The 25,966-nt window shown below is 44.3% G+C and overlaps 1 protein-coding gene and 1 long non-coding RNA gene across 7 annotated transcripts in view; one reads left to right on the top strand and one right to left on the bottom strand.

Annotated features, from left to right (window-relative positions):
* Nucleotides 1–25,966, bottom strand: part of LOC139262882 (H(+)/Cl(-) exchange transporter 3) — a 206,733-nt gene that overhangs the window by 30,568 nt on the left and 150,199 nt on the right. For all 6 annotated transcript variants that reach the window (XM_070878121.1, XM_070878148.1, XM_070878130.1 and 3 more), the window contains 2 exons: nucleotides 23,600–24,145; nucleotides 12,468–12,654 (listed from right to left, as the gene is read on the bottom strand). In XM_070878121.1, coding sequence (XP_070734222.1) covers nucleotides 12,468–12,654; nucleotides 23,600–24,145 — 733 coding nt within the window. The remainder of the gene's footprint in view (nucleotides 1–12,467; nucleotides 12,655–23,599; nucleotides 24,146–25,966) is intronic.
* Nucleotides 1,435–24,725, top strand: LOC139262915 (uncharacterized). Its single transcript, XR_011592998.1, has 3 exons — nucleotides 1,435–1,547; nucleotides 2,458–2,527; nucleotides 24,400–24,725. It is a non-coding gene; the product is annotated as an uncharacterized lncRNA (long non-coding RNA).

Below are 25,966 nucleotides of genomic sequence, written 5' to 3'. Positions count from 1 at the left end.
TGGCGGGACTGACATATCAAGAAAGACTGGATCAACTGGGCTTGTATTCACTGGAGTTCAGAAGAATGAGAGGGGATCTCATAGAAACGTTTAAAATTCTGATGGGTTTAGACAGGTTAGATGCAGGAAGAACTTTCCCAATGTTGGGGAAGTCCAGAACCAGGGGTCACAGTCTCAGGATAAGGGGTAAGCCATTTAGGATCGAGATGAGGAGAAACTTCTTCACCCAGAGAGTGGTGAACCTGTGGAATTTTCTACCACAGAAAGTTGTTGAGGCCAATTCACTAAATATATTCAAAAAGGAGTTAGATGAAGTCCTTACTACTAGGGGGATCAAGGGGTATGGTGAGAAAGCAGGAATGGGGTACTGAAGTTGCATGTTCAGCCATGAACTCATTGAATGGCGGTGCAGGCTAGAAGGGCCGAATGGCCTACTCCTGCGCCTATTTTCTATGTTTCTATGTAATATCCCCAAGTTTGCAGATGACACTAAGCTGGGTGGCAGTATGAGCTGTGAGGAGGATGCTAAGAGGATGCAGGGTGTCTTGGACAGGTTAGGTGAGTGGGCAAATACATGGTAGATGCAGTATAATGTAGATAAATGGGAGGTTATGCATTTTGGTGGTAAAAACAAGGCGGCAGATTATCTGAATGGTGACAGATTAGTAAAAGGGGAGGTGCAACGGGACCTGGGTGTCATGGTGCGTCAGTCATTGAAAGTTGGCATATGGGTACAGCAGGCGGTGAAGGCGGCAAATGGCATGTTGGCCTTCATAGCGAGAAGATTTGAGTATAGGAGCAGGGAGGTCTACTATAGTTGTACAGGGCCTTGGTGAGGTCACACGTTGAATATTGTGTGCAGTTTTGGTCTCCTAATCTGAGGAAGGACATTCTTGCTATTGAGGGAGTGCAGCAAAGGTTCACCAGACTGAATCCTGGGATGACAGGAGTCCTTTGTGAGGAAAGACTGGATCAACTAGACTTGTATTCACTGGAATTTAGAAGAATGAGAGGGGATCGCATAGAAACAAAATTCTGACGGGATTGGACAGGTTAGATGCAGGAAGAATGTTCCCGATATTGGGGAAGTCCAGAACCAGGGGTCACAGTCTAAGGATAAGGGGTAAGTCAATAAGAACCGAGATGAGGAGAAACTTCTTCACTTGGAGTTGTGAGCATGTGGAGTTCTCTACCACAGAAAGTTATTGAGGCCAGTTCGTTAGATATATTCAAAAGGGAGTTAGATGTGGCCCTTACGGCTAAAGGGATCAAGAGGTATGGAGAGAAAGCAGGAATGGGGTACTGAAGTGTATGAACAGCCATGATCATATTGAATGGTGGTGGAGGCTCGAAGGGCCGAATGCTCTACTCCTGCACCTATTTTCTGTTTTCTATGTATTCTGCAGTGATGGTCTCAACTCCTGACTTCTCAAACCCCTTCTACCATCTACAAGGCACAGGACAGGAGAGTGATGGAATACTCTTCATTTGCCTTGATGAGTGAAGCTCCAACAACACTCAAGAAGCACAACACCATCCAGGACAAGGTAGTCCGCTTGATTGGTACCCCATCAATTTCCTTAAATACTCACTCCCTCCACCACCGCCGCACCATGTCTGCAATGCGCACCATCTACAAGGTGCATTGCAGCAACTCGGCAGGGTTTCTTCGACAGCACCTCCCAAACCCGCGACCTCTACCACCTAGAAGGATAAGGGCAGCAAGTTCCCCTCCAAGGTACACACCATCCTGACTTGGATATATAGCGCCGATCCATCACTGTTGCTGGGTCAAAATCCTGTCATTCCCTCCGGAACAGAACTGTGGGAGTACCTTCACCACACGGACTGCAGCAGTTTACAAAGGTGGCTCATCACCACCTTCTCAAGGGCAATTTGGGATTGACAATAAAATCTGGCCTTGCCAGCGACGCCCACATCCCAGGAACGAATAAAAAAGTTTCCTCTACTAACAGGAGATATTCACTTAATGGACGTGCACACAGCTTTACATTTCTATACAGATAAATTTACGTTAATCTGGGCACCTATTTTATATGAAAACAAAGCTCTGGGCTAGTTCATTATCAATGCAGAAAGCTGTTGGAAGCTCACCTCCCTTTTTCAGACCTGATGGTGCTGGTGCTAGTTTTTTTATTTCTGAATGTTATAGTGCTATGCTCAGGTTTTTACGCAAAGAATCAGAGATGCGCATTTCAGAATAAATCCTTTTGCGTGACAGAGTGGGGGAAGATCATATAAACAAAATGGCTGTGTCTGATGCCATATTCTGAGTGAGGCAGTGCCCTTAACCCTTCCCAAGATGAAGGAAATTTCCATGTATATATGGATGTTGAGCTTCTGTCAAAAATTGAGAAAGATTGCGCTCATGGTATGTCATCTAACATTCGGCCATATTAACAATTCTCTTCTCTGTGCTGTCCTCTTCTATTCTAGTTAGATGTACTTCAGAAGAGTATATACTCGGAAATGCTGTGGCCTGAAGTTCCAACTTTGGCAGTGCAAAGTAAGTGCTCCGACCAGTATGCTAATGGACGCCTCTGCACTGGTGGTGAACAATGTTCTGCAAACGTGCGTAAAAAAGAAAGTCTGCGAATTCATGAGCAGCTTGCTAACATTTGACTTTCTATTGAAATAGAGCATTTTGCTATTCCAAATGGAGTGCTCTTCTCCCACGGGTTTATAATAAAGCACAAAAGTATATCCCGCCTAAACGAGAAACACAGGCAAATCTGTCGAACACCCTAATATATGCAAATATTTATATTATATATTGAGGCAACGTTCAAACTGCCTGACACAGGCTATTCTTAAACCAGAATTTATTTGGATCGTTTCTCACAGCCTATGAATGTTCTGCTACATCATCTAAAAAAAATACTACAGGAATTAATCTCACGTTTAACAAAGCTGCAGAAAAGGATTCAAATATTTCGCACAGTACATCTCAACTTGGTTACTGTTTCACTAGTTTATGACATCAATTACTGTTAAAATCTGAATCATAACCATATCTGACATAGCTTTTTAGATGCACTAATTGGCCTTTCTAAGCTAAATGCTAAAGAAACAACTTGCATTTACATAGCATCTTTAATGCAGAAAAATGTCCCAAGACCTTCAAAGAGGAAGAATGAAATAGATGCCAAGAATTTGGAGCAGGGAGGGGAGGGGGAAGAGTGGTGACTGAAGGCTTGGTCAAAGAGATGGGTTTTAAGGAGACTTTTAGGCAGGGATTCCAAGGAGTAGGACCAAGATGGCTTAAGGCTCTGCCACGAATGGTGCAGTGGAGGGAGATGGGGCGGTGCACAACAGGTCAAGGACAAAGAATCAGAGGGCACAGAGGTTGGAAGAGGTTACCAAGGTGCAGTTGGGAGAGGTCATCGATAGACTTGTAGATGAAGAAGGAAGAAACATAGAAAAATAGAAAATAGGTGCAGGAGTAGGCCATTCAGCCCTTCGAGCCTGCACCACCATTCAATAAGATCATGGCTGATCATTCACCTCATACCCCTTTCCTACTTTCTCTCCATACCCCTTGATCCTTTTAGCAGTAAGGGCCATATCTAACGCCCTCTTGAATATATCTACCGAATTGGCATCAACAACTCTCTGCGGTAGAGAATTCCACAGGTTAAGAAGTTTTTCTTCATCTCGGTCCTAAATGGCTTACCTCTTATCCTTAGTCTGTGACTTCTGGTTCTGGACTCCCCCAATATCGGGAACATTCTTCCTGCATCTAACCTGTCCAGTCCCGTCAGAATCTTATGTTTCTATAAGATCCCCTCTCATTCTTCTAAACTCCGGTGATTTTAAATTCAACAAGCTTGGAGGCAGAGGCTCATTTTCGGTCAGAAACGATGGGGATGGTGGGTGAACAGGACTTGGGGCAGGACTGGATGTGAACAGTGGAGTTTTGGAAACCAAATACTATGTCAGCCTTGGAAGCAAGCAGATAGCCTGTCACTGCAATTTGGCTAATGGTGCCACCACTGTTTTTGTAGATTCGGTAGCATATTAAGGGACAACTGTAACATAGACAGATATCTCATGTTTGACCCGGCTTGTTGTTGGGAATATAATACAGTAAGAGCTCATTAGCTGATGGAATCTACAAACTTCTTAATCATACTCTCTATATTCAAATCTAAATCACTGATGTATGCCACAAAAAGCAAGGGACCCAGCACTGAGCCCTGTGGAACCCCACTGGAAACATCCTTTGAGTCACAAAAACATCCATCAACCATTACCCTTTGTTTCCTACCTCTAAGTCAATTTTGGATCCAACTAGCCACTTTGTCCTGGATCCCATGAGCTTTAACCTTCGTGACCAGTCTACCATGCAGGACCTTATCAAGAGCTTTGCTAAAGTCCATCCCCATCATAGGCAATCCCTTGGAATCGAGGAAGACTTTCTTCCACTCCTAAAATGAGTCTTTTGATGACTGAACAGTCCAATGCGAGAGCCACAGACCCTGTCACAAGTGGGACAGACATTCGTCGGGGGAAGTGAGGGGGGGGTGGGCCTGATTTGCCGCACGCTCCTTCCGCTGCCTGCACCTGACCACTTCACGCTCGCGGTGTTACACTACATTGTACGCATTACCCTCATCGACCCTTTTGGTTACCTCCTCAAAAAATTCAATCAGGTTAGTTAAACAGGATCTTCCCTTAACAAATACGTGCTGACTGTTCCTAATTAATCCTTGCCTTTCCAAATGTAGATTTATCCTGTCTTTCAGGATTTTTTCCAATTATTTTCCCACCACTGGGTTAGGCCGACAGGCCTGTAATTACTTGGCCTATCCCTTTCTCCTTTCTTAAACAAGGGTACCACATTAAATGGTTGTGATAATCTAAATGTTATAATTCAGTACTTTGAAATTAAGTTCTGTAAAATAAATTGGAAAGCAGCAAGGGAAAATATCTAGACACATGCTATTGATTAAGCTGAAATTCCAATTAACTGCTTTGCAATTAAATAGAGTGGCAAAAAAAAAATATGGTTCCAAAAATGCTGTTGCAAAACATGCATCAAAGAATATTATTCTGTTGGGAGCTGCTTCAGAGACTGATTAACTGTCAATCTTGCCCTATTGAATCATGAGGAGATTGGAAGAATGGAGGGCAGGGATGGGTTCTGCTGGATCGAACCAGGACTGTGGAGTTGCTGCTCTCGGCTGTAGACTTCTTTCAAACTGTCAGGGGTGCCTCGTAGCTTACCCAGTGAATGAAACAAAAACACTAAAGCAAAATACTGCAGTTGCTGGAATCTGAAATAAAAACAGAGACTGCTGGAAATCTCAGCGGGTCAGGCAACATTTGTGGAGAGAAAAACCGAGTTAACGTTTCGGGTCGACGGTCAGAACTGCCAAATGTTCGAAAAGGGCACATTCTTAAGCACTGAAAGGGGGAGGGGAAGAAAGAACAAAAGGGAAGGTCTGTGAAAGGGTGGAAGGCAGGAGAGATTAGAGAGACAAAAGGGATGATGGGCCGAATTGAAATGGTAATGATAGAGGTTAGAAAAAGGTTAATCTGGATAGGATGCGAATGGCATAGTAATGACCAGCTGCTATTATAGACAAAGAGTTAGCTCCAGAATGGATTCCTCTTTTGGAACTTTTTTTTGGCACACTGCCAATTCTCGATCAATTACCCCAAATATGTAAGTGTTCAAATGGCAGGCAGGGAAAGCAAGATAACTCTTTTGGCAGATGGTGCTCTCTTACTGTCTTGCCCTGTGCCACTCTTTCCTTAATGTGGAGTGCATTCAGCAGCATAGTCTCTTTTCTGGTTATAAAATTAACTAAGTTAGAGGCTCTGCACCTGGGCATTTTCATTTTTTTGGGCTAATTCAGGAAACCGTTATGTAGATGTGCAGATTACTGCTAATTTACATCACCTTCACCAGCCAATTATCCTCATTCTTATTTGTGAAACTAGGGAATATTGAAACCCTTTTGGGGAGGGTCATTGTGTCCAAATGGATATTCTTCCAAGGTCAATTTACTTATTTTCAGTGCTTGCATTGCAAGGGCTGCTTTTAAAGAGCAAGATCAGAGACTCTACAGCTTCTATGGAATGTCCGGCATCCCTGCATTCGGCTGAAGTTGTTGGAATGCTTGGTGGCTGAAGCTGGAACTGCCCATCCTCAACAACAACGCACATTTATAAAGCGCCTTTAACGCAGTACAACGTCTCAAGGTGTTTTCACAGGAGCATTACAAGATTTTTTAAATTGACATGAGCCACACAAGGAGAAATTAGGGCAGGTGCTTGGTCAAAGAGGTAGGCTTTAAGGAGCGTCTTAAAGGAGGAAAGAGAGGAAGAGAGACGGAGAGGTTTCGGCAGAGAATTCCAGAGCTCAGGGCCCAGGCAGCTGAAAGCAGGGCCACCAATGGTTGAGCGATTAAAATCAGGGATGCTCAAGAAGAGTGCAGACATCTCGGGTGGGGGGGGGGGGGTGTTGTGGGTGAGAATTTTGAAATCGACACGTTGCTTAACCGGGAGCCAATGTAGGTCAGAGAGCACATGGATGATGGGTGAACAGGACTCGAGAGTGGGGCCACGGGCAGCCGAGTTTTGGATGACTTCAATGTGGGAGGCCAGCCAGGATGCACTGGAATAGTCAAGTCTTATTTTTGGACAGCAAAACTCTGCCCTTTTCTGGACATCAGATGTGTTCCATCTTCATTTGTGGGGAACAAGGTTTCATCACCCATACTCAACTCTCATCTGACCTACAATGAGCGATCTAAAACTCCTGCAGCAGGCAGACTACATCCAGTTATTGGTGCAGTCTTGTACAGCATTTATCATTTTCATCTTCCACAAAAATTGTCCACCTGTTGTGCGTGAAGGGAAATTCCAGAGATCGCCTCCTCATTTCTAAGGAATGAATTCTAGACAGTGCCTTTCCCATTTGGTGAATCCGTCTAATCCTTTCCCTTTCTGAAGCAATAATTCAAACTTAACGCGTGACTTTTTCAGTATCTCTTTAAAAAAACAAATGAGACCTTTCTAGTCAGCTCGTTTGTAGGGATTGGACTGATTTTGACCCTACATTATAATTCAGCAGCTTACTCTATGGAAACGGGTGAACTTGTCTTGAATGCGAGAGGGGTAGGTAAACCAGCCTAAATCTTTCCAGTGAGGATGAGGGGTGAAGCTGCCACTAGGCTGACAACCTGTAAGGGACCCAATTAAAAAGGTTATGCTGAACTGATTGCACATCAACATGACTCCACTACTGAGATCCCGAGATCTCAGAATCACATTGAAGGGGTCACATTCTTTGACCTAAAGTTTGATTTTATTCGACTATGATTTTGATTTTGGAGGAGGTCAGGTCCACAACAGTTGTCACTCTTGTTGTCACAATGTCCAAGACATTCCTTTGTGTTTTTGGCACTTTATTGATGTTTCCTTGGAGCCTAGTATGAACTACCTTAGTCGTCGTCTAGTCTTTGCAGCATCCTGCTGTTTCCAAGCTTGTTGGCACAGGCTGATTTACCTTCCCAATAGGTTTGGACTGGAAAATGGCTTTCTGTGGTTTAACTGTGTTTAGAGTTGTACAAATGGTTCTGTGTGACTATGCTCCCAGCACAATTAGCTTCACCACTACCCCCCCCCCCACCCACCCTGTTGTCTTCCAATTTCAATCTTACTCATTATTGCACATCAGCATGACTCCACTGCTGAGATCCCGAGATGATGTTCTTGCAACTGTTATGCTCGCTGAACTCCCCCTTTCTCATTTCTCGCTTGGCTGGTATCATGCTCCATAATTTATAGGTTCTTTGTGATTGCTCTAATAGGCTTTAAAAGCCATAAGTGCAATAGTTATCCAGGTAAAGACTGAAGCCAACATCTTTTGGCCCCCCGCCTCAAAATGTTCAATACCTTGGTGTCCTGCTTGACCCTATAATGTCCCTATCTATTTCCACTTTGGTCACATCACTTGTCTCTACCACCCCCCCCCACCCCCCGCCCCCGCCCCCGCCCCCCCGCCCCCCACCCCCCCACCGTCCCCTCCATCCCTCTGCTACTTTAAAAAAAACCCTCATCGCTTCCAAGCTTGAATATTCATTTTCCAACATTCCATTGACTCTGGATCAGTTCCTATGGAGTGGAGGGTAGCCAATGTAACCCCACTTTTTAAAAAAGGAGGGAGAGAAAACAGGGAATTATAGACCGGTCAGCCTGACCTCAGTAGTGGGTAAAGTGATGGAATCAATTATTAAGGATGTCATAGCAGTGCATCTGGAAAATGGTGACATGATAGGTCCAAGTCAGCATGGATTTGTGAAAGGGAAATCATGCTTGACAAATCTTCTGGAATTTTTTGAGGATGTTTCCAGTAAAGTGGACAAGGGAGAACCAGTTGATGTGGTATATTTGGACTTTCAGAAGGCTTTCGACAAGGTCCCACACAAGAGATTAATGTGCAAAGTTAAAGCACATGGGATTGGGGGTAGTGTGCTGACGTGGATTGAGAACTGGTTGTCAGACAGGAAGCAAAGAGTAGGAGTAAACGGGTACTTTTCAGAATGGCAGGCAGTGACTAGTGGAGTGCCGCAAGGTTCTGTGCTGGGGCCCCAGCTGTTTACATTGTACATTAATGATTTAGACGAGGGAATTAAATGCAGTATCTCCAAATTTGCGGATGATACTAAGTTGGGTGGCAGTGTGAGCTGCGAGGAGGATGCTATTAGGCTGCAGAGTGACTTGGATAGGTTAGGTGAGTGGGCAAATGCATGGCAGATGAAGTATAATGTGGATAAATGTGAGGTTATCCACTTTGGTGGTAAAAACAGAGAGACAGACTATTATCTGAATGGTGACAGATTAGGAAAAGGGAAGGTGCAACGAGACCTGGGTGTCATGGTACATCAGTCATTGAAGGTTGGCATGCAGGTACAGCAGGCGGTTAAGAAAGCAAATGGCATGTTGGCCTTCATAGCGAGGGGATTTGAATACAGGGGCAGGGAGGTGTTGCTACAGTTGTACAGGGCCTTGGTGAGGCCACACCTGGAGTATTGTGTACAGTTTTGGTCTCCTAACTTGAGGAAGGACATTCTTGCTATTGAGGGAGTGCAGCGAAGGTTCACCAGACTGATTCCCGGGATGGCGGGACTGACCTATCAAGAAAGATTGGATCAATTGGGATTGTATTCACTGGAGTTCAGAAGAATGAGAGGGGACCTCATAGAAACGTTTAAAATTCTGACGGGTTTAGACAGGTTAGATGCAGAAAGAATGTTCCCAATGTTGGGGAAGTCCAGAACCAGGGGTCACAGTCTGAGGATAAGGGGTAAGCCATTTAGGACCGAGATGAGGAGAAACTTCTTCACCCAGAGAGTGGTGAACCTGTGGAATTCTCTACCACAAAAAGTAGTTGAGGCCAATTCACTAAATATATTCAAAAGGGAGTTAGATGAAGTCCTTACTACTCGGGGGATCAAGGGTTATGGCGAGAAAGCAGGAAGGGGGTACTGAAGTTTCATGTTCAGCCATGAACTCATTGAATGGCGGTGCAGGCTAGAAGGGCTGAATGGCCTGCTCCTGCACCTATTTTCTATGTTTCTATGTTTCTATTCTCTTGGCCAGCCTCCCATCCGTACATTTCAGCTCATCCAAAATTCTTTGCTCATATTCTGTACCGAATCTCAGCCATTCATTAGCTCTGTCCTCACTAATCTAGGTTGGCTTCCAGTCCTGCAACACCTCAAATTTAAAATTCTCATCCTTGTACTTAAATTCCTACATGGCCTCGCCTCTCCCATTGTTGCCTTCTGTGAAGCAACTTGGCATGTTTTTCTAAGTGAAAGACTCTATATAAACACAAGTTGTTGCTGATAGAGTATCTCATACCCAGAGGCATGCATAGCCTGTCACCTGTCTGCAGTTTTTCTCTTCCCTGTATTTTTCTGTCTGGATTGAGAGGATACCGCATGGAACCATGCTTGGCTTTCAGTCTTAATATGAATACTGGTACAGCGTCGAAAATCCGGAAGCCTCAGGACCGAGGCCATTCCGGATTCTGCGTATTTCCGGACTTCGGACGACCCAAGTCCGGAAACGTCTGGGCCAAGGTAGGTAGGGGAAGGGAGAGGAGGTCAAGCGGCCGAGGTATTTCTGAGAGTATGGTACTAGATGTATGGAAACTTCCATTTCCATATTCTTACTAAAAACTAGCCCAAAACAGGTTAACTTTATTACATTCCCAAACATGGAGCTTATTATTTCAGACTCTTACCAAATGTCCTTTTTTAATAATCCCCATTCTGGTAGTGACAGGTGAGTAAGCTTTTTTTAAAAAAAATGGAGCAGGTGCAGATTTGTATTTTTTTTCTGAATGTAGCTTGTGCTTTTGAGGCAAGGGGTGGGACCAAGGTGGCCGGAGGTCGGGCGGTTGAAGCAGGGGAGGGGGTGTCCAGATTAAGGAACATTTTCCGGTTTCCAGACAACCCAACCACGGATTAGTCCGGTGTCCGGATTCCAGAACATTCCGAATTTCGAAACTCCGTATTTTCAACGCTGTACCTGTAGTTAGAGAGAGATTTACTTGTACTTCTTTCAATTTAGTATACTCGATTCGCTGTACACAATGCGGTCTCCTCTACTTTGGGGAGACCAAACGCAGATTAGGTGACCGCTTTGCGGAGCACCTCCATTCAGTCCGCAAGCGTGACTCCGAGCTTCCAGTCACCTGTCGTTTGCATTCTCCAGACTAATCCCACTCTGACCTCTTTTTTCTCAGCCTCCTACACTGTTCCAATGAAGTTCGACGTCAGCTCGAGGAACATCTCATCTTTCCATCCTTACTACCTTCTCGACTCAACATAGAGTTCAACAATTTCAGATCATAACCTCTGCCCCCATTTGTTCAGATGGCAGTTGTTGCTGATGATTCGGCTATTCCCATTTACGCCCCCTCTAGACGCATCTTTTGTTTCTTTACTTGTCCCATTACCATCTCCTTTCACCTCGCATCATCATCCCTTTTGTAATTTAATCTCTCCTACCTTCCACCCTCCCACAGACCTTCCCTTTTGTTCTTTCCTCCTGCCCCCCTTTCCCTGACTCTGTACTTCCTTAATATCTGTTACATCTCTAACTTTTTCCAGTTCTGAAGAAAGGTTATCGACCTGAAACTTTAAATCTGTTTTTCTCTGCACAGATGCTGCCTGACCGGCTGAGTATTTCCAACATTGTCTGTTCTTAGATCAGATTTTCAGCATCTGCAATATTTTCTTTTGTTTAAATGAATAGTACCTGGTTTACACTTCAAGGATTCACACTTCAGGAAAACTCACGTGTCAACTGTGGCTCAGTTGGTAGCACTCTTGCCTCTGAGTCAGGAAGTTGTGGGTTCAAGTCCCACTCGAGACTTCAGCACAAAAATCTAGGCTGACACTCCAGTGCAGCACTGTGGAAGTGCTGCACTGCCAAAGGTATCGTCTTTCATATGGGACATTAAACCGAGACCTCATCTGCTCTTTTGGGTGAATAAAGATCCCATGGCACTATTTTGAAGAAGAGCAGGGGAGTTGTCACCGGTGGCCTAGCCAATATATATCTCTCAATCAACATTACTAAAAAATATATTATCTGGTCCTTATCACATTGCTGTTTGTGGGAGCTTGCTGTGCGCAAATTGGCTGACGCATTTCTTCATCATCATCATCATCATAGGCAGTCCCTCGGAATCGAGGAAAACTTGCTTCCACTCCTGAAATGAGCTATTTTGTGGCTGAACAGTCCAATACGAGAGCCACAGACTCTGTCACAGGTGGGACAGATAATTGTTGAGGGAAGTGGTGGGTGGGACTGGTTCGCCGCACGCTCTTTCCGCTGTCCGCGCTTTCTTTCTGCATGCTCTTGGCGTTGAGACTCGAGGTGCTCAGCGCCCTCTCGGATGCACTTCCTCCACTTAGGGCAGTCTTGGGCCAGGGACTCCCAGGTGTCAGTGGGGGTGTTGCACTTTATCAGGGAGGCTTTGAGGGTGTCCTTGTAGCATTTCCGCTGCCCAACTTTGGCTCGTTTGCCGTGGAGGAGCTCAGAGCACTTAGTTTGGGAGTCTCGTGTCTAGCATGCGGACTATGTGGCCTGCCCTGCGGAGCTGATCGAGTGTGGTCAGTGCTTCAGTGCTGGGGATGTTAGCCTGAGTGAGGACGCTGATGTTGGTGCGCCTGTCCTCCCAGGGGATTTGTAGGATCTTGCGGATACATCATTGATGATATTTCTCCAGCAACTTGAGGTGTCTACTGTACATTTCTTACATTACAACAGTAACTACACTTCAAAAAGTGCTTTATTGGCTGTGAAGTAATGTGGCTGTGAACGGTACTATATAAATGGAAGTCTTTTTTAAAAATTGATTAGCTAGATCATATTTTTACTGTATGCAAATCTTCAGAAAAACTCTCGATGACACTTACCTAAACAAGCTGCAGCACCAACCATTGCATACAGGCCTGGAGTGACACAGTCTGCTCCCACGTTACACCACTGACTAAATATGAACCAGTCATGGTGATGGTAGGCCAGCTGCTCCACCGCAATGCCCACAATCCTGCCAGCAATGGCACCGATTGCCATGCTTGGTATGAAGAGGCCTGAAGGTACCTGAAAAAAAGAAAACAGAGTATGAAGAGAAATCAAACCAACATATGTATTTTTTTTTATGAAGGCTTTAGCAGCACAGCTGTTTTCAACATTTAACTGTTCAATTTTATTGCAGGCGCAAAGGGTCCAATTGCAGATCATAAGCGCCTGTGGGTTTTAAAGGTTTTTCATTTACCATTTTCAATTGTTTCCTACCTTCCCTGTGGAGAAACACCAAGTCTCTGTTCAGCAACAGCACAATGCATTGGAAGACCAACATGTTGAATAGCCACGCTGCTCCTCCAAGTTTATTGTTACTACTCACTGATGTTCTACTTCACATTCCCAGACGGGTACAATGCACCCGAACAGTACAAACTTCACATTTACTTCGGACGGCCAGTGCGAGTCCATTCCAGGCCCATGGGATGCCTTTATCATCCCAGTCTCGATCTGGATTCACAATCCATTTTGATAACTGTTTCACATCACACTGTAATAACTCAATTTATCATTCATAATAATTTATCATGTGGCTGAATTGTTATTAGTTGGCTAATTTCGCTTCTGAAAAGATGCCAATTCCTTGCTGTGATATAGTTCCGTGCGTGCCAGTCACCTGACTAATCTAATTGAATTTTTTGAGAAGGTCACAAATACGGTAGATAAGGGAATGTCTGTGGATGTTATCTATATGGACTTCCAGAAAGTATTTGATAAGGTTCCACACAGCAGATTATTAGCAAGAATGAGTGGACACAGAATTGAAGGTCGTGTTTTAACTCGGGAGGTACGAAACAGAACGGGAATAAAGGGTAGCTACTCTAATTGGCGTCATGTAGCAAGTAGTGTTCCTAAGGATCTGTTTTTGAGCCACAATTTTTCACCATATTTATTAATAACTTGAACGAAGAGAAAGTTGTGCAGCAAAGTTTGCAGGTGACACCAAGTTAAGAGGAACAGTAAGTAGTGTAAAAGGGAGCAGGAAGTTGCGAATGGATATACAGATTAAGTGAGCAGGCAAAACTACAGCAAATGGAGTTCAATGTGGTCAAACGTGAGGTCATTCATTTTGATCCCAAGAAATATAAATTATAGTATTTTCTAAAACATGAGAAACTAGGGAAGAGGTTTGAGACTCCAAGTACATAAATCATTTAAACGGCAATAGCCAGGTATAAAAATCACTCAAATTTTGGCCTTTACCTCAAGAGGGGTGGAATGGGAAGGAAGTAATGCTTCAATTGTATCGTGCCTTGGTCAAACCTCATCTGAAGTATTGCGTTAAGTTTTGGGCACCACATCTCAGGAAAGATATATTGACCTTGGAGGGGGTACAGCGCAGATTCAGCAGAACGTTAAGTGGGCTTAGATAAATTATGAGGACAGGTTGCATAAACTTGGCTGTATTCTCCTGGAGTATTGGCAATTGAGGGGTGATCTGATCGAGGTGTTTAAAATGTTAAAAGGATTTGACAGGGTTAATACAAGCAAACTATTTCCTCTGGTGGGGGAATCAAGAACATAGAAACATAGAAAATAGGTGCAGGAGTAGGCTATTCGGCACTTCGAGCCTGCACCACCATTCATAAGATCATGGCTGATCATGCAACTTCAGTACCCCAATCCTGCTTTCTCTCCATACCCCTTGATTCATTTAGCCATAAGGGCCACATCTAACTCCCTTTTGAATATATCTAACGAACTGGCCTCAACAATTTTCTGTGGTAGAGAATTCCACAGGTTCACAATTCTGTGAGGTAAGAAGTTTCTCCTCATCTCGGTCCTAAATGGCTTACCCCTTACCCTTAGACTGTGACCCCTGGTTCTGGACTTCCCCAATATCGGGAACATTCTTCCTGCATCTAACCTGTCCAATCCCGTCAGAATTTTATATGTTTCTATGAGATCCCCTCTCATTCTAATAAATTCCAGTGAATATAAGCCTAGTCGATCCTGTCTTTCTTCATATGTCAGGCCTGCCATCCCGAGAATCAGTCTGTTGAACCTTCGCTGCACTCCCTCAAGAGCAAAAATGTCCTTCCTCAGATTAGGAGATCAAAACTGTACACAATATTCAAGGTGTGGCCTCACCAAGGCCCTGTACAACTGCAGTTAGACCTCCCTGCTCCTATACTCAAATCCTCTTGTTATGAATGCCAACATGCCATTTGCCTTCTTCACCGCCTGCTGTACCACATGCACCATGACACCCAGGTCTCGTTGCACCTCCCCTTTTCCTAATCTGTCACCATTCAGATAATATTCTGCCTTCCTGTTTTTGCCACCAAAGTGGAAAACCTCACATTTATCTACATTATACTGCATCTGCCATGCATTTGCCCACTCACCTAACCTGTCCAAGTCACCCTGCAGCCTCTTAGCATCCTTCTCACAGCTCACACTGCCACCCAGCTTAGTGTCATCTGCAAACTTGGCGATATTACATCCAATTCCTTTGTCTAAATCATTAATGCATAAATAGCTGGTGTCCCAACACTGAACCTGGCGGTACCCCACTAGTCACTGTATGCCATTCTGAAAAGGACCCGTTTATTCCTACTCTTTGCTTCCTGACTGCCAACCAGTTCTCTATCCACATCAATACATTACCCTCAATATCATGTGCTTTAATTTTGCACACTAATCTCTTGTGTGGGACCTTGTCAAAAGCCTTTTGAAAGTCCAAATGCATCACATCCAATGGTTCTCTCTTGTCAACTCTACTATTTACATCCTCAAAAAATTCTAGAAGATTTGCCAAGCATGATTTCCCTTTCATAAATCCATGCTGACTTGGACCGATTCTGTCACTGCTTTACAAATGTGCTGCTATTACATCTTTATTAATTGATTCCAACATTTTCCGCACTACCGATGTCAGGCTAACCTGTCTATAATTACCTGTTTTCTCTCTCCCTCCTTTTTTTTTTAAAAGTGGGGTTACATTAGCTACCCTCCAATCCATTGGAACTGATCCAGAGTCCATGGAATGTTGGAAAATGACTACCAATGCATCCACTATTTCTAGGGCCACTTACTTAAGTACTCTGGGATGCAGATTATCAGGCCCGGAGGTTTTATCGACCTTCAGTCCCATCAATCTCTCTAACACAATTTCCTGACTAATAAGGATTTCCTTCAGATCCATCTTCTCACTAGCCCCTCGGTCTCCTAGTACTTCCGGAAGGTTATTTGTGTCTTCCTTAGTGAAGACAGAACCAAAGTATTTGTTCAATTGGTCTGCCATTTCTTTGTTTCCCATTATGAATTCACCTGATTCTGACTGCAAGGGACCGACATTTGTCTTCACTAATCTTTTTCTCTTTACATATCGATAGAAGCTTTGGCAGGCAGTTTTTATGTTCCCATGTTCCCGGCAAGCTTCCTCTCGTACTCTATTTTCCCCCTCCTAATTAAACCCTTTGTCCTCCTCTGCTGAATTATAAATTTTTCCAAGTCCTCAGGTTTGCTGCTTTTTCTGGCCAATTTATATGCCTCTTCCTTGGTTTTAACACTATCTCCATTTTCCTTGTTAGCCACGGTTGAGCCACCTTCCCCGTTTTATTTTTACACCAGACAGGTATGTACAATTGTTGAAGTTCATCCATGTGATCTTTAAATGTCTGCCATTGCCTATCCACTGTCAACCCTTTAAGTATCATTCGCCAGTCTATCCTAGCCAATTCACGTCTCATACTATCGAAGTTACTTTTCTTTTAAGTTCAGGACCCTAGTCTCTCAATTAACTGCATCACTCTCCATCTTAATGAAGAATTCTACCATATTATGGTCATTCTTCCCTAAGGGGCCTCGCACAACAACATTGCTAATTAATCCTCTCTCATTACACAACACCCAGTCTCGGATGGCCAGCTCTCTAGTTGGTTCCTCGATATATTGGTCTATAAAATCATCCCTTATACACTCCAGGAAATCCTCCTTCACCGTATCGCTACCAGTTTGGTTAGCCCAATCAATATGTAGATTAAAGTCACCCATGATGACTGCTGTATCTTTATTGCACCCATTCCTAATTTCCTGTTTGATGTCATACCCAACCTCACTACTACTGTCTGGTGGTCTGTACACAACTCTCATTAGCATTTTCTGTCCTTTGGTGTTCCGCAGCTCTACCCATACAAGGATGCACATTCTTAAAATTAGTGATGGGCCATGCAGGAGCGAAATCAGGAAGCACTTTTTCCACACAAAAGTTGTGGACGCTGGGGAACAACTGGAACTTCCAAGACTGAGATAGATAGATTTTAGATAGGTCAGGATATCAAGAGATATGGAGCAAAGAGGAGAAAATAGAGTTGAGCTGCAGCACAGCCATGATCTGATTGAATGGTGGAGCAGATCCGAATGGCTGAATAGCCTCCTCCTGATCCTAATATTCAGATTCCGCACCTAGGTGGCCATTCTTCATGTGTGAGCCTAGACACTGAGGGCCCAAGTTTGGCCCTCCGTTTTTTTCGGCGCACTGACGTGAGGTGCGCCGACTTCCTGCGCTCAAAACGGCGCCGCAAAGATATCTCCGTATTCTGGACTCTCTGCCGACTCTCCCGGGGCTTGGCACGGTGGAACTAGGGCCCTGTGCCTAAAAGAGTGCCGGCAGCTGTCCGCATGTGCAGTAGTGCATGCACAGTAGCTCCTCCCATGATTGTGATGATACGTGCCTGCAGCGTGGGACCCAACGCATCCCGCCCCTATCCCAGGCCAAGTGGCCTGCCACATAGGCTGGCCGCTGCGTTGTCGCGCTGAAGGCCACAAGAAAGAAACAGGTTACTGTGGGGAGACTTTTGATCCGGGGGGAGGGGTGGGGGGAGGAGAGTTTCTTGAAATGATTTAGAAAAAGTCTCTGTCAATGGCACAATGCAATTGGCTGTTAAGAGGTGAGAATGACCAGAGAAAGCGTTCCTTAGGTTTGGTGTCTCAGTACCAACAAATATTTGGTCGTGGCTTTTGTTTTGGTAGTAATCATGACTTAGGTCAATTTTTTTTTAAATCCCACCATTTCTAAGTGAACAACCGCATGGATGCCTGTAGATACCCTGTTGGGAACATTCCATCAGCACCCACGGGTGCCTTATTGGGGAGTAACTGCATAGGCACCCTCAGGTACCATCACAGCCTGTTCCACTTTTCACCTGACCTCGACACATAGAACAGTTCCCGCAGGCTCAATGGATAGCGACCAGGAGCTGGAACCCCGGTTGATTTTCCGTTCCCTAACCCGATGACAAGTCCAGTTGTATTACTCCTATCATTGCACCACCACGATCACTACCTCATGATTGTGTGATGACACAAGAAAACAACTTGCATTAATATAGCCCTGCTAGCAAAATATTTAATTCATCAATGGTCTTATGAAACCCTTTGCCTTCTGATATAAGTTATATTAAAAAGTGCATAGTTTATGACGCTTTATATAGTGGAATGTGTAAATTATGCAAAAGTTACAGTACAAGATCTATATTAATTGCTGTGAAGATGTTTAGTGCTTTGCAAGGTCCTTTCCACTTCCCTTCCCCCCCACCCTCCGCCCCCCCCCCCCCCCCCGCCGCCCCCCCATCCCGTTACCTCTGTCCACCTGCACTGATTTCTTAACTCTCTGCAAGGGTTTTCTGTGCAGCCACAAGTGGCCACATATGCTGGCCTAAGTTAGTTTAGGGCAACTATTAGCTGTCCAAACTGGCGTAAATGGCCAAAATAGACCGAGGTGGCTAGTAAGGGCCCCTTTTGAAAAAAAAACTAAACTTAAAAAATCCTAACTCACTTACAAAGGCGCAAATTAAATGAGCAGAATCGGGATTTTTAAAGATACTCTAGAAAAATCAAGTTGCTCCAAAAAAATACGGAGCAACTCCAGGGCCAATTTGGGCCCGGAGCAACTGGCAGGCTATTCAATTGTGGGGGCCCCTTCACAGCCAAGCCCCCAATTCTGTCATCATGCGATGTCCGGATATTTTACACTTCCAGCAGGGATCACAGGATGATCAGGAATGGGGAATACCAGCCAAGCTGCCCTTCTCAAGACCCAGGAATGTGGAGGCCTATTGTAGCACACCCACGACCACCCCGACTCACGTCGCTTAACTCAGCACAGACCGAGGATACGACCTGGGATTATTAAGGATGAAATAGTAGCACATTTGGAAAGCAGTGACAGGATCGGTCCAAGTCAGCATGGGTTTATGAAGGGGAAATCATGCTTGACAAATCTTCTGGAATTTTTTGAGGATGTAACGAGTAGAGTGGATAAGGGAGAACCAGTGGATGTGGTGTATTTGGACTTTTCACAAGGTCCCACACAAGAGATTGGTATGTAAAATCAAAGCACATGGTATTGGGGGGTAATATACTGATGTGGATAAAGAACTGGTTGGCGGACAGGAAGCAGAGAGTCGGGATAAACGGGTCCTTTTCAGAATGGCAGGCAGTGACTAGTGGAGTGCCGCAGGGCTCAGTGCTGGGAGCACAGTTCTTTACAATATACATCAATGATTTCGATAAAGGAATTGAGTGTAATATCTCCAAGTTTGCAGATGATACCAAACTGGGTGGCGGTGTGAGCTGTGAGGGAGACGTTAGGAGGCTGCAGGGTGACTTGGACAGGTTAGGTGAGTGGGCAAATACATGGCAGACGCAGTATAATGTGGATAAATGTGAGGTTATCCACTTTGGAGGCAAAAACGCAAAGACAGAATATTATCTGAATGGCGGCAGATTAGGAAAAGGGGAGGTGCAACAAGATCTCGGTGTCACGGTTCATCAGTCATTGAAAGTTGGCATACAGGTACAACAGGCGGTGAAGAAAGCAAATGGTATGTTGGTCTTCATAGCTAGGGGATTTCAGTACAGGAGCAGGGAGGTCTTACTGCAGTTGTACAGGGCCTTGGTGAGGCCTCACCTGGAATAGTGTGTTCAATTTTGGTCTCCTAATCTGAGGAAGGATGTTCTTGCTATTGAGGGAGTGCAGCGAAGTTTCACCAGACTGATTCCCGGGATGGCAGGACTGACATCGATGAGGAGAGACTGGATCAACTGGGCCTTTATACATTGGAGTTTCGAAGGATGAGAGGGGATCTCATAGAAACATATAAGATTCTGATGGGACGGGACAGGTTAGATGCGGGTAGAATGTTCCCAATGTTGAGGAAGTCCAGAACCAGGGGACACAGTCTTAGGGTAAGGGGTAGGCCATTTAGGACTGAGATGAGGAGAAACTTCTTCACTCAGAGAGTTGTTAACCTGTGGCAATCCCTGCTGCAGAGAGTTGTTGATGCCAGTTCATTGGATATATTCAAGAGGGAGTTCGATATGGCCCTTACAGCTAAGGGGATCAAGGGGTGTGGAGAGAAAGCAGGAAAGGGGTAGTGAGGGAATGATCAGCCATGATCTTATTGAATGGTGGTGCAGGCTTGAAGGGCCGAACAGAAACATAGAAACATAGAAAATAGGTGCAGGAGTAGGCCATTCGGCCCTTCTAGTCTGCACCGCCATTCAATGAGTTCATGGCTGAACATGCAACTTCAGTACCCCATTCCTGCTTTCTCGCCATACCCCTTGATCCCCCGAGTAGTAAGGACTTCATCTAACTCCTTTTTGAATATGTTTAGTGAATTGGTCTCAACAACTTTCTGTGGTAGAGAATTCCACAGGTTCACCACTCTCTGGGTGAAGAAGTTTCTCCTCATCTCGGTCCTAAATGGCTTACCCCTTATCCTTGGACTGTGTCCCCTGGTTCTGGACTTCCCCAACATTGGGAACATTCTTCCTGCATCTAACCTGTCTAAACCCATCAGAATTTTAAAAGTTTCTATGAGGTCCCCTCTCATTCTTCTGAACTCCAGTGAATATAAGCCCAGTTGATCCAGTCTTTCTTGATAGGTCAGTCCCACCATCCCGGGAATCAGTCTGGTGAACCTTCGCTGCACTCCCTCAATAGCAAGAATGTCCTTCCTCAGGTTAGGAGACCAAAAACTGTACACAATACCCCAGGTGTGGCCTCACCAAGGCCCTGTACAACTGTAGCAACACCTCCCTGCCCCTATACTCAAATCCCCTCGCTATGAAGGCCAACATGCCATTTGCTTTCTTAACCGCCTGCTGTACCTGCATGCCAACCTTCAATGACTGATGTACCATGACACCCAGGTCTTGTTGCACCTCCCCTTTTCCTAATCTGTCACCATTCAGATAATAGTCTGTCTCTCTGTTTTTACCACCAAAGTGGATAACCTCACATTTATCCACATTATACTTCATCTGCCATGCATTTGCCCACTCACCTAACCTATCCAAGTCGCTCTGCAGCATCATAGCATCCTCTTCGCAGCTCACACTGCCACCCAACTTAGTGTCATCCGCAAATTTGGAGATACTACATTTAATCCCCTCGTCTAAATCATTAATGTACAGTGTAAACAGCTGGGGCACCAGCACAGAACCTTGCAGTACCCCACTAGTCACTGCCTGCCATTCTGAAAAGTACCCATTTACTCCTACTCTTTGCTTCCTGTCTGACAACCAGTTCTCAATCCATGTCAGCACACTACCCGCAATCCCATGTGCTTTAAATTTGCACATTAATCTCTTGTGTGGGACCTTGTCGAAAGCCTTCTGAAAGTCCAAATATACCACATCAACTGGTTCTCCCTTGTCCACTCTACTGGAAACATCCTCAAAAAATTCCAGAAGATTATCAAGCATGATTTCCCTTTCACAAATCCATGCTGACTTGGACCTATCATATCACCTCTTTCCAAATGCACTGCTATGACATCCTTAATAATTGATTCCATCATCTTACCCACTACCGATGTCAGGCTGACCCGTCTATAATTCCCTGTTTTCTCTCTCCCTCCTTTTTTAAAAAGTGGGGTTACATTGGCTACCCTCCACTCCATAGGAACTGATCCAGAGTCAATGGAATGTTGGAAAATGACTGTCAATGCATCCACTATTTCCAAGGCCACCTCCTTAAGTACTCTGGGATGCAGCCCATCAGGCCCTGGGGATTTATTGGCTTTTAGACCCATCAATTTCCCCAACACAATTTCCCGACTAATAAGGATTTCCCTCAGTTCCTCCTCCTTACTAGACCCTCTGACCCCTTTTATAATCCGGAAGGTTGTTTGTGTCCTCCTTAGTGAATACCGAACCAAAGTACTTGTTCAATTAGTCCGCCATTTCTTTGTTCCCCGTTATGACTGCCCCTGATTCTGACTGCAGGGGAGCTACGTTTGTCTTTACTAACCTTTTTCTCTTTACATATCTATAGAAACTTTTGCAATCCGTCTTAATGTACCCTGCAAGCTTCTTCTCGTACTCCATTTTCTCTGCCCTAATCAAACCCTTTGTCCTCCTCTGCGGAGTTCTAAATTTCTCCCAGTTCCCGGGTTCGCTGCTATTTCTGGCCAATTTGTATGCCACTTCCTTGGCTTTAATACTATCCCTGATTTCCCTTGATAGCTACGGTTGAGCCACCTCCCTTTTTTATTTTTACGACAAACAGGAATGTACAATTGTTGTAGTTCATCTATGCGGTCTCTAAATGTCTGCCATTGCCCATCCACAGTCAACCCCTTAAGTATCATTCGCCAATCTATCCTAGCCAATTCACGCCTCATACCTTCAAAGTTAGCCTTCTTTAAGTTCTGGACCATGGTCTCTGAATTAACTGTTTCATTCTCCATCCTAATGCAGAATTCCACCATATTATGGTCACTCTTCCCCAAGGGGCCTCGCACAACGAGATTGCTAATTAATCCTCTCTCATTACACAACACCCAGTCTAAGATGGCCTCCCCCCTAGTTGGTTCCTCGACATATTGGTCTAGAAAACCATCCCTTATGCACTCCAGGAAATCCTCCTCCACCGTATTGCTTCCAGTTTGGTTAGCCCAATCTATGTGTATATTAAAGTCACCCATTATAACTGCTGCACCTTTATTGCATGCAGCCCTAATTTCCTGTTTGATGCCCTCCCCAACATCACTACTACTGTTTGGAGGTGTGTACACAACTCCCACTAACGTTTTTTGCCCTTTGGTGTTCTGCAGCTCTACCCATATAGATTCCACATCATCCAAGCTAATGTCCTTCCTAACTATTGCATTAATCTCCTCCTTAACCAGCAATGCTACCCCACCTCCTTTTCCTTTTATTCTATCCTTCCTGAATGTTGAATACCACTGGATGTTGAGTTCCCAGCCCTGATCATCTTGGAGCCACGTCTCTGTAATCCCAATCACATCATATTTGTTAACATCTATTTGCACAGTTAATTCATCCACCTTATTACAGATACTCCTTGCATTAAGACACAAAGCCTTCAGGCTTGTTTTTTTAACACCCTTTGTCCTTTTAGAATTTTGCTGTACAGTGGCCCTTTTTGTTCTTTGCCTTGGATTTCTCTGCCCTCCACTTTTCCTCATCTCCTTTCTGTCTTTTGCTTTTGTCTCCTTTTTGTTTCCATCTGTCTCCCTGCATTGGTTCCCATCCCCCTGCCATATTAGTTTAACTCCTCCCCAACAGCACTAGCAAACACTCCCCCTCGGACATTGGTTCCGGTCCTGCCCAGGTGCAGACCATCCGGTCTACTCCTGCACATATTTTCTATGTTTCTATGTTCCTTGTCTGCTTGGCTCAGGTACTTACTGAATGAACACTTAGAGCCTTTAGGGCAGGGGCATGCCTTTTTATCCTTCAGGTCCATGACCATAATGAACTTCTGATCTGGCCACTTGTGTGGCTTGAAGTTAGGATACAAATGCTTGAAATGGCTAAGTATATAGATGTTGTGTAGTTATTTAATCCAATCATAAAATTTAAAACACCAAGCTGTTGTTTTAATGCACAATTAAGAGCGTGATTTGCCAAATGAACAGACCCCCGTCAACAGCTCAACATTCTAATTAGCTGGAGGATAAATCATCCTTTATGAATGGGTTACCTTAATTCCAAACGTGAAGATGGTCATGATAATTTTGAATATAAGCGCTAACGCCAGTTTTCCTATGGCATCATAAACTCCTTGACCGGCTGGACGGTCTGGAATGTCGTCCAACAGTTTACTGACATTTGCATCGGTCTGGTAATCACATAGTGGTGAAGATTCTAGAGGCCCGCAGTCGGTGAAAAGTTCCTTGATCAACTCACTGGTGTTCTTCCTGGTGTACTGATTGGGAAAGGCAACCACTGCGGTGATGACGGTCACTGTAATGACTTCCAGGACGGGGAACTTCCCGAACTTGGTGGTTTTCCGACGTCTGCACCATGCAATGTTCGCACGGATGAAAAAGGCTCCCCACAATCCTCCGAAGACGCCCAGGAGGATGAAAGGGATCAGTTCGAACAAGTACCAGGGAGTGTGATATTCCACGTAAAACAGGACCAGGCGGCTGTTTCCAAAAGGATTAATGGAACGCAAGATGAAGGCTGCCACTAAAGCAGCAAAAAATGATCTCCAGAGAGTTTTCAAGGGGAAATAGTAGCTAACCTGGAAGAGAAAGGTGTTTGAATAGTGAGGAAAAAGAACAGAATGTCCACATTTCAAAAGCTTTTCAATAAAGAATTTACAATAAACTGGTCAAGTAAAGCCACAAAAAACATATTAGGATTGTTAATAATGGAGAAATTTGTGTTTCTTTCAAGTGCATAAAATATATTTCATTGCAAAGAGGTTTATTTACCCATGAAAAAATTTGTTAGTTAAAGTGCTGAATGTTAATTGCTGGGCGATGCGTTTTGCAGGTGTTTAATGACTTGGGACTCTGAACCAATCTCAGCCATTCGTATGAACATACGAAAATGATGGGTAGGAAAAGATCAGTCTGGCCCACGATCGCTGAAGCATCATGACTGCACACTTCCTGCCCTCCCCACAGTCATGTAATATCCTCGGAGAGGCAAAAGGACAGAGAAAACCCAGGGAAAAGAGGGGGAAAAAATACACCGGAAAATTCCTCTCTGATCCCACCCAAGGCGATCAAAACAAATTGACTATCAGGAACAGGTGATATGAATTTCATCACTGTGTAACTTCAGACCAAATGTGATTTTGTTGTAGCTGCATAATAAAACCAGGCGAACCTTGTACGAAAGGCTATTTGGACAGTCCCAAAACAGCTTTGTAATTTTGTTTGGTAATATCTTTTAAAGTTGCCTCCTGTCTCTCTTCAAAGACATCAAGCAAGGGATATGGTTCAAGATTCCATTCTGTTATTAAGGAGCACGAGTTACCTGCTCTGCAATATTACCCTTCGTCATGCAGTGCTAGAGACTTTTTGTATTCCTGAGACTGTTTCAAGGAGGGCAAGAGATTTGATGAACCGTAAGTTACAAATCATAGTTGTCTTGTACTCTTTTTTAGTCTAATTGACTGAATTTTGAAACGCTCCCCGATTTTGTAAATAGACATAATTATTTGTTTTAAGCCTGTTGAATTTCAAGTCAGTTTGTAGTATTTTGGTTTGATCCAGAGGGAGTGTGTGAGTGCAGCATAAAATTACACTTAAACCAGCAGCAACTGGCTTAACTGTTAAACCCTGGGGCTGTGTACTCTGTGGAGACACAGCGAAAATACAAGAGATGGGAGCTAAAGGAAATTTTTATCAGGCCATCGTACGAGGAAAAAGGCATGAAGGAACTCAAAACCATAACATGGATACAAACCACACTTGCATGAACTGTCCCTCAATACTGAATTTTCACTGGCAAACACAGTTTCCAGTTTTGCCATACAATAATTATTTCCAAGGAAACTACGTTCTCTCATCCCCTCAAGTTTTCTAGTTGTTTGTCCTGCTTCAATACTACTTCTCATGCAAGAAAAGTTTAGATCAAGATTGTTGCTATAATATATATAATTTCCTCTCTTCACTTCTTCTGCTCCTCTTTGGTGTCAGTTTCATTTGTTTTGATTCCGTATCTCTTCCTCTCTTTGGGCTCAATTTTTCCCAAAGCTGTTTTTTTGGTGTACGCCTGTTTTTTTGGGGCCCAACTACACCTCCAAAATATCATCCAAGTTTCCCCATTTGATTTGTTCAGTTTTGCGCCGCTGAGCCTGTCCTTTAGCTTTGGGGTTGGAGCCTAAGATCTGCGCCAAAAAGATCGGATTGCCACGATAACCAGGGACACACTGCGGGCTGAGGCTGGAAAGTGAAACATACAACAGCCAGCTCACAGCAACCTGCACAAGCACATTACATATTGCAGCAACTTACCCCCATTAAATTATTTAAGTGTTTATGACAAATGTCTATCTCCCTCCCTCCTCCCAGTGCCGGTACCCGCTACTATCCCAGGCCGAAGGGTCTCC

Source organism: Pristiophorus japonicus, chromosome 1 (assembly GCF_044704955.1).
Source record: "Pristiophorus japonicus isolate sPriJap1 chromosome 1, sPriJap1.hap1, whole genome shotgun sequence".
NCBI classification, from domain to species: Eukaryota; Metazoa; Chordata; class Chondrichthyes; family Pristiophoridae; genus Pristiophorus; species Pristiophorus japonicus.
Note: the sequence above shows the minus strand (reverse complement) of the source record. Positions and strands in the feature narration are given on the sequence as shown.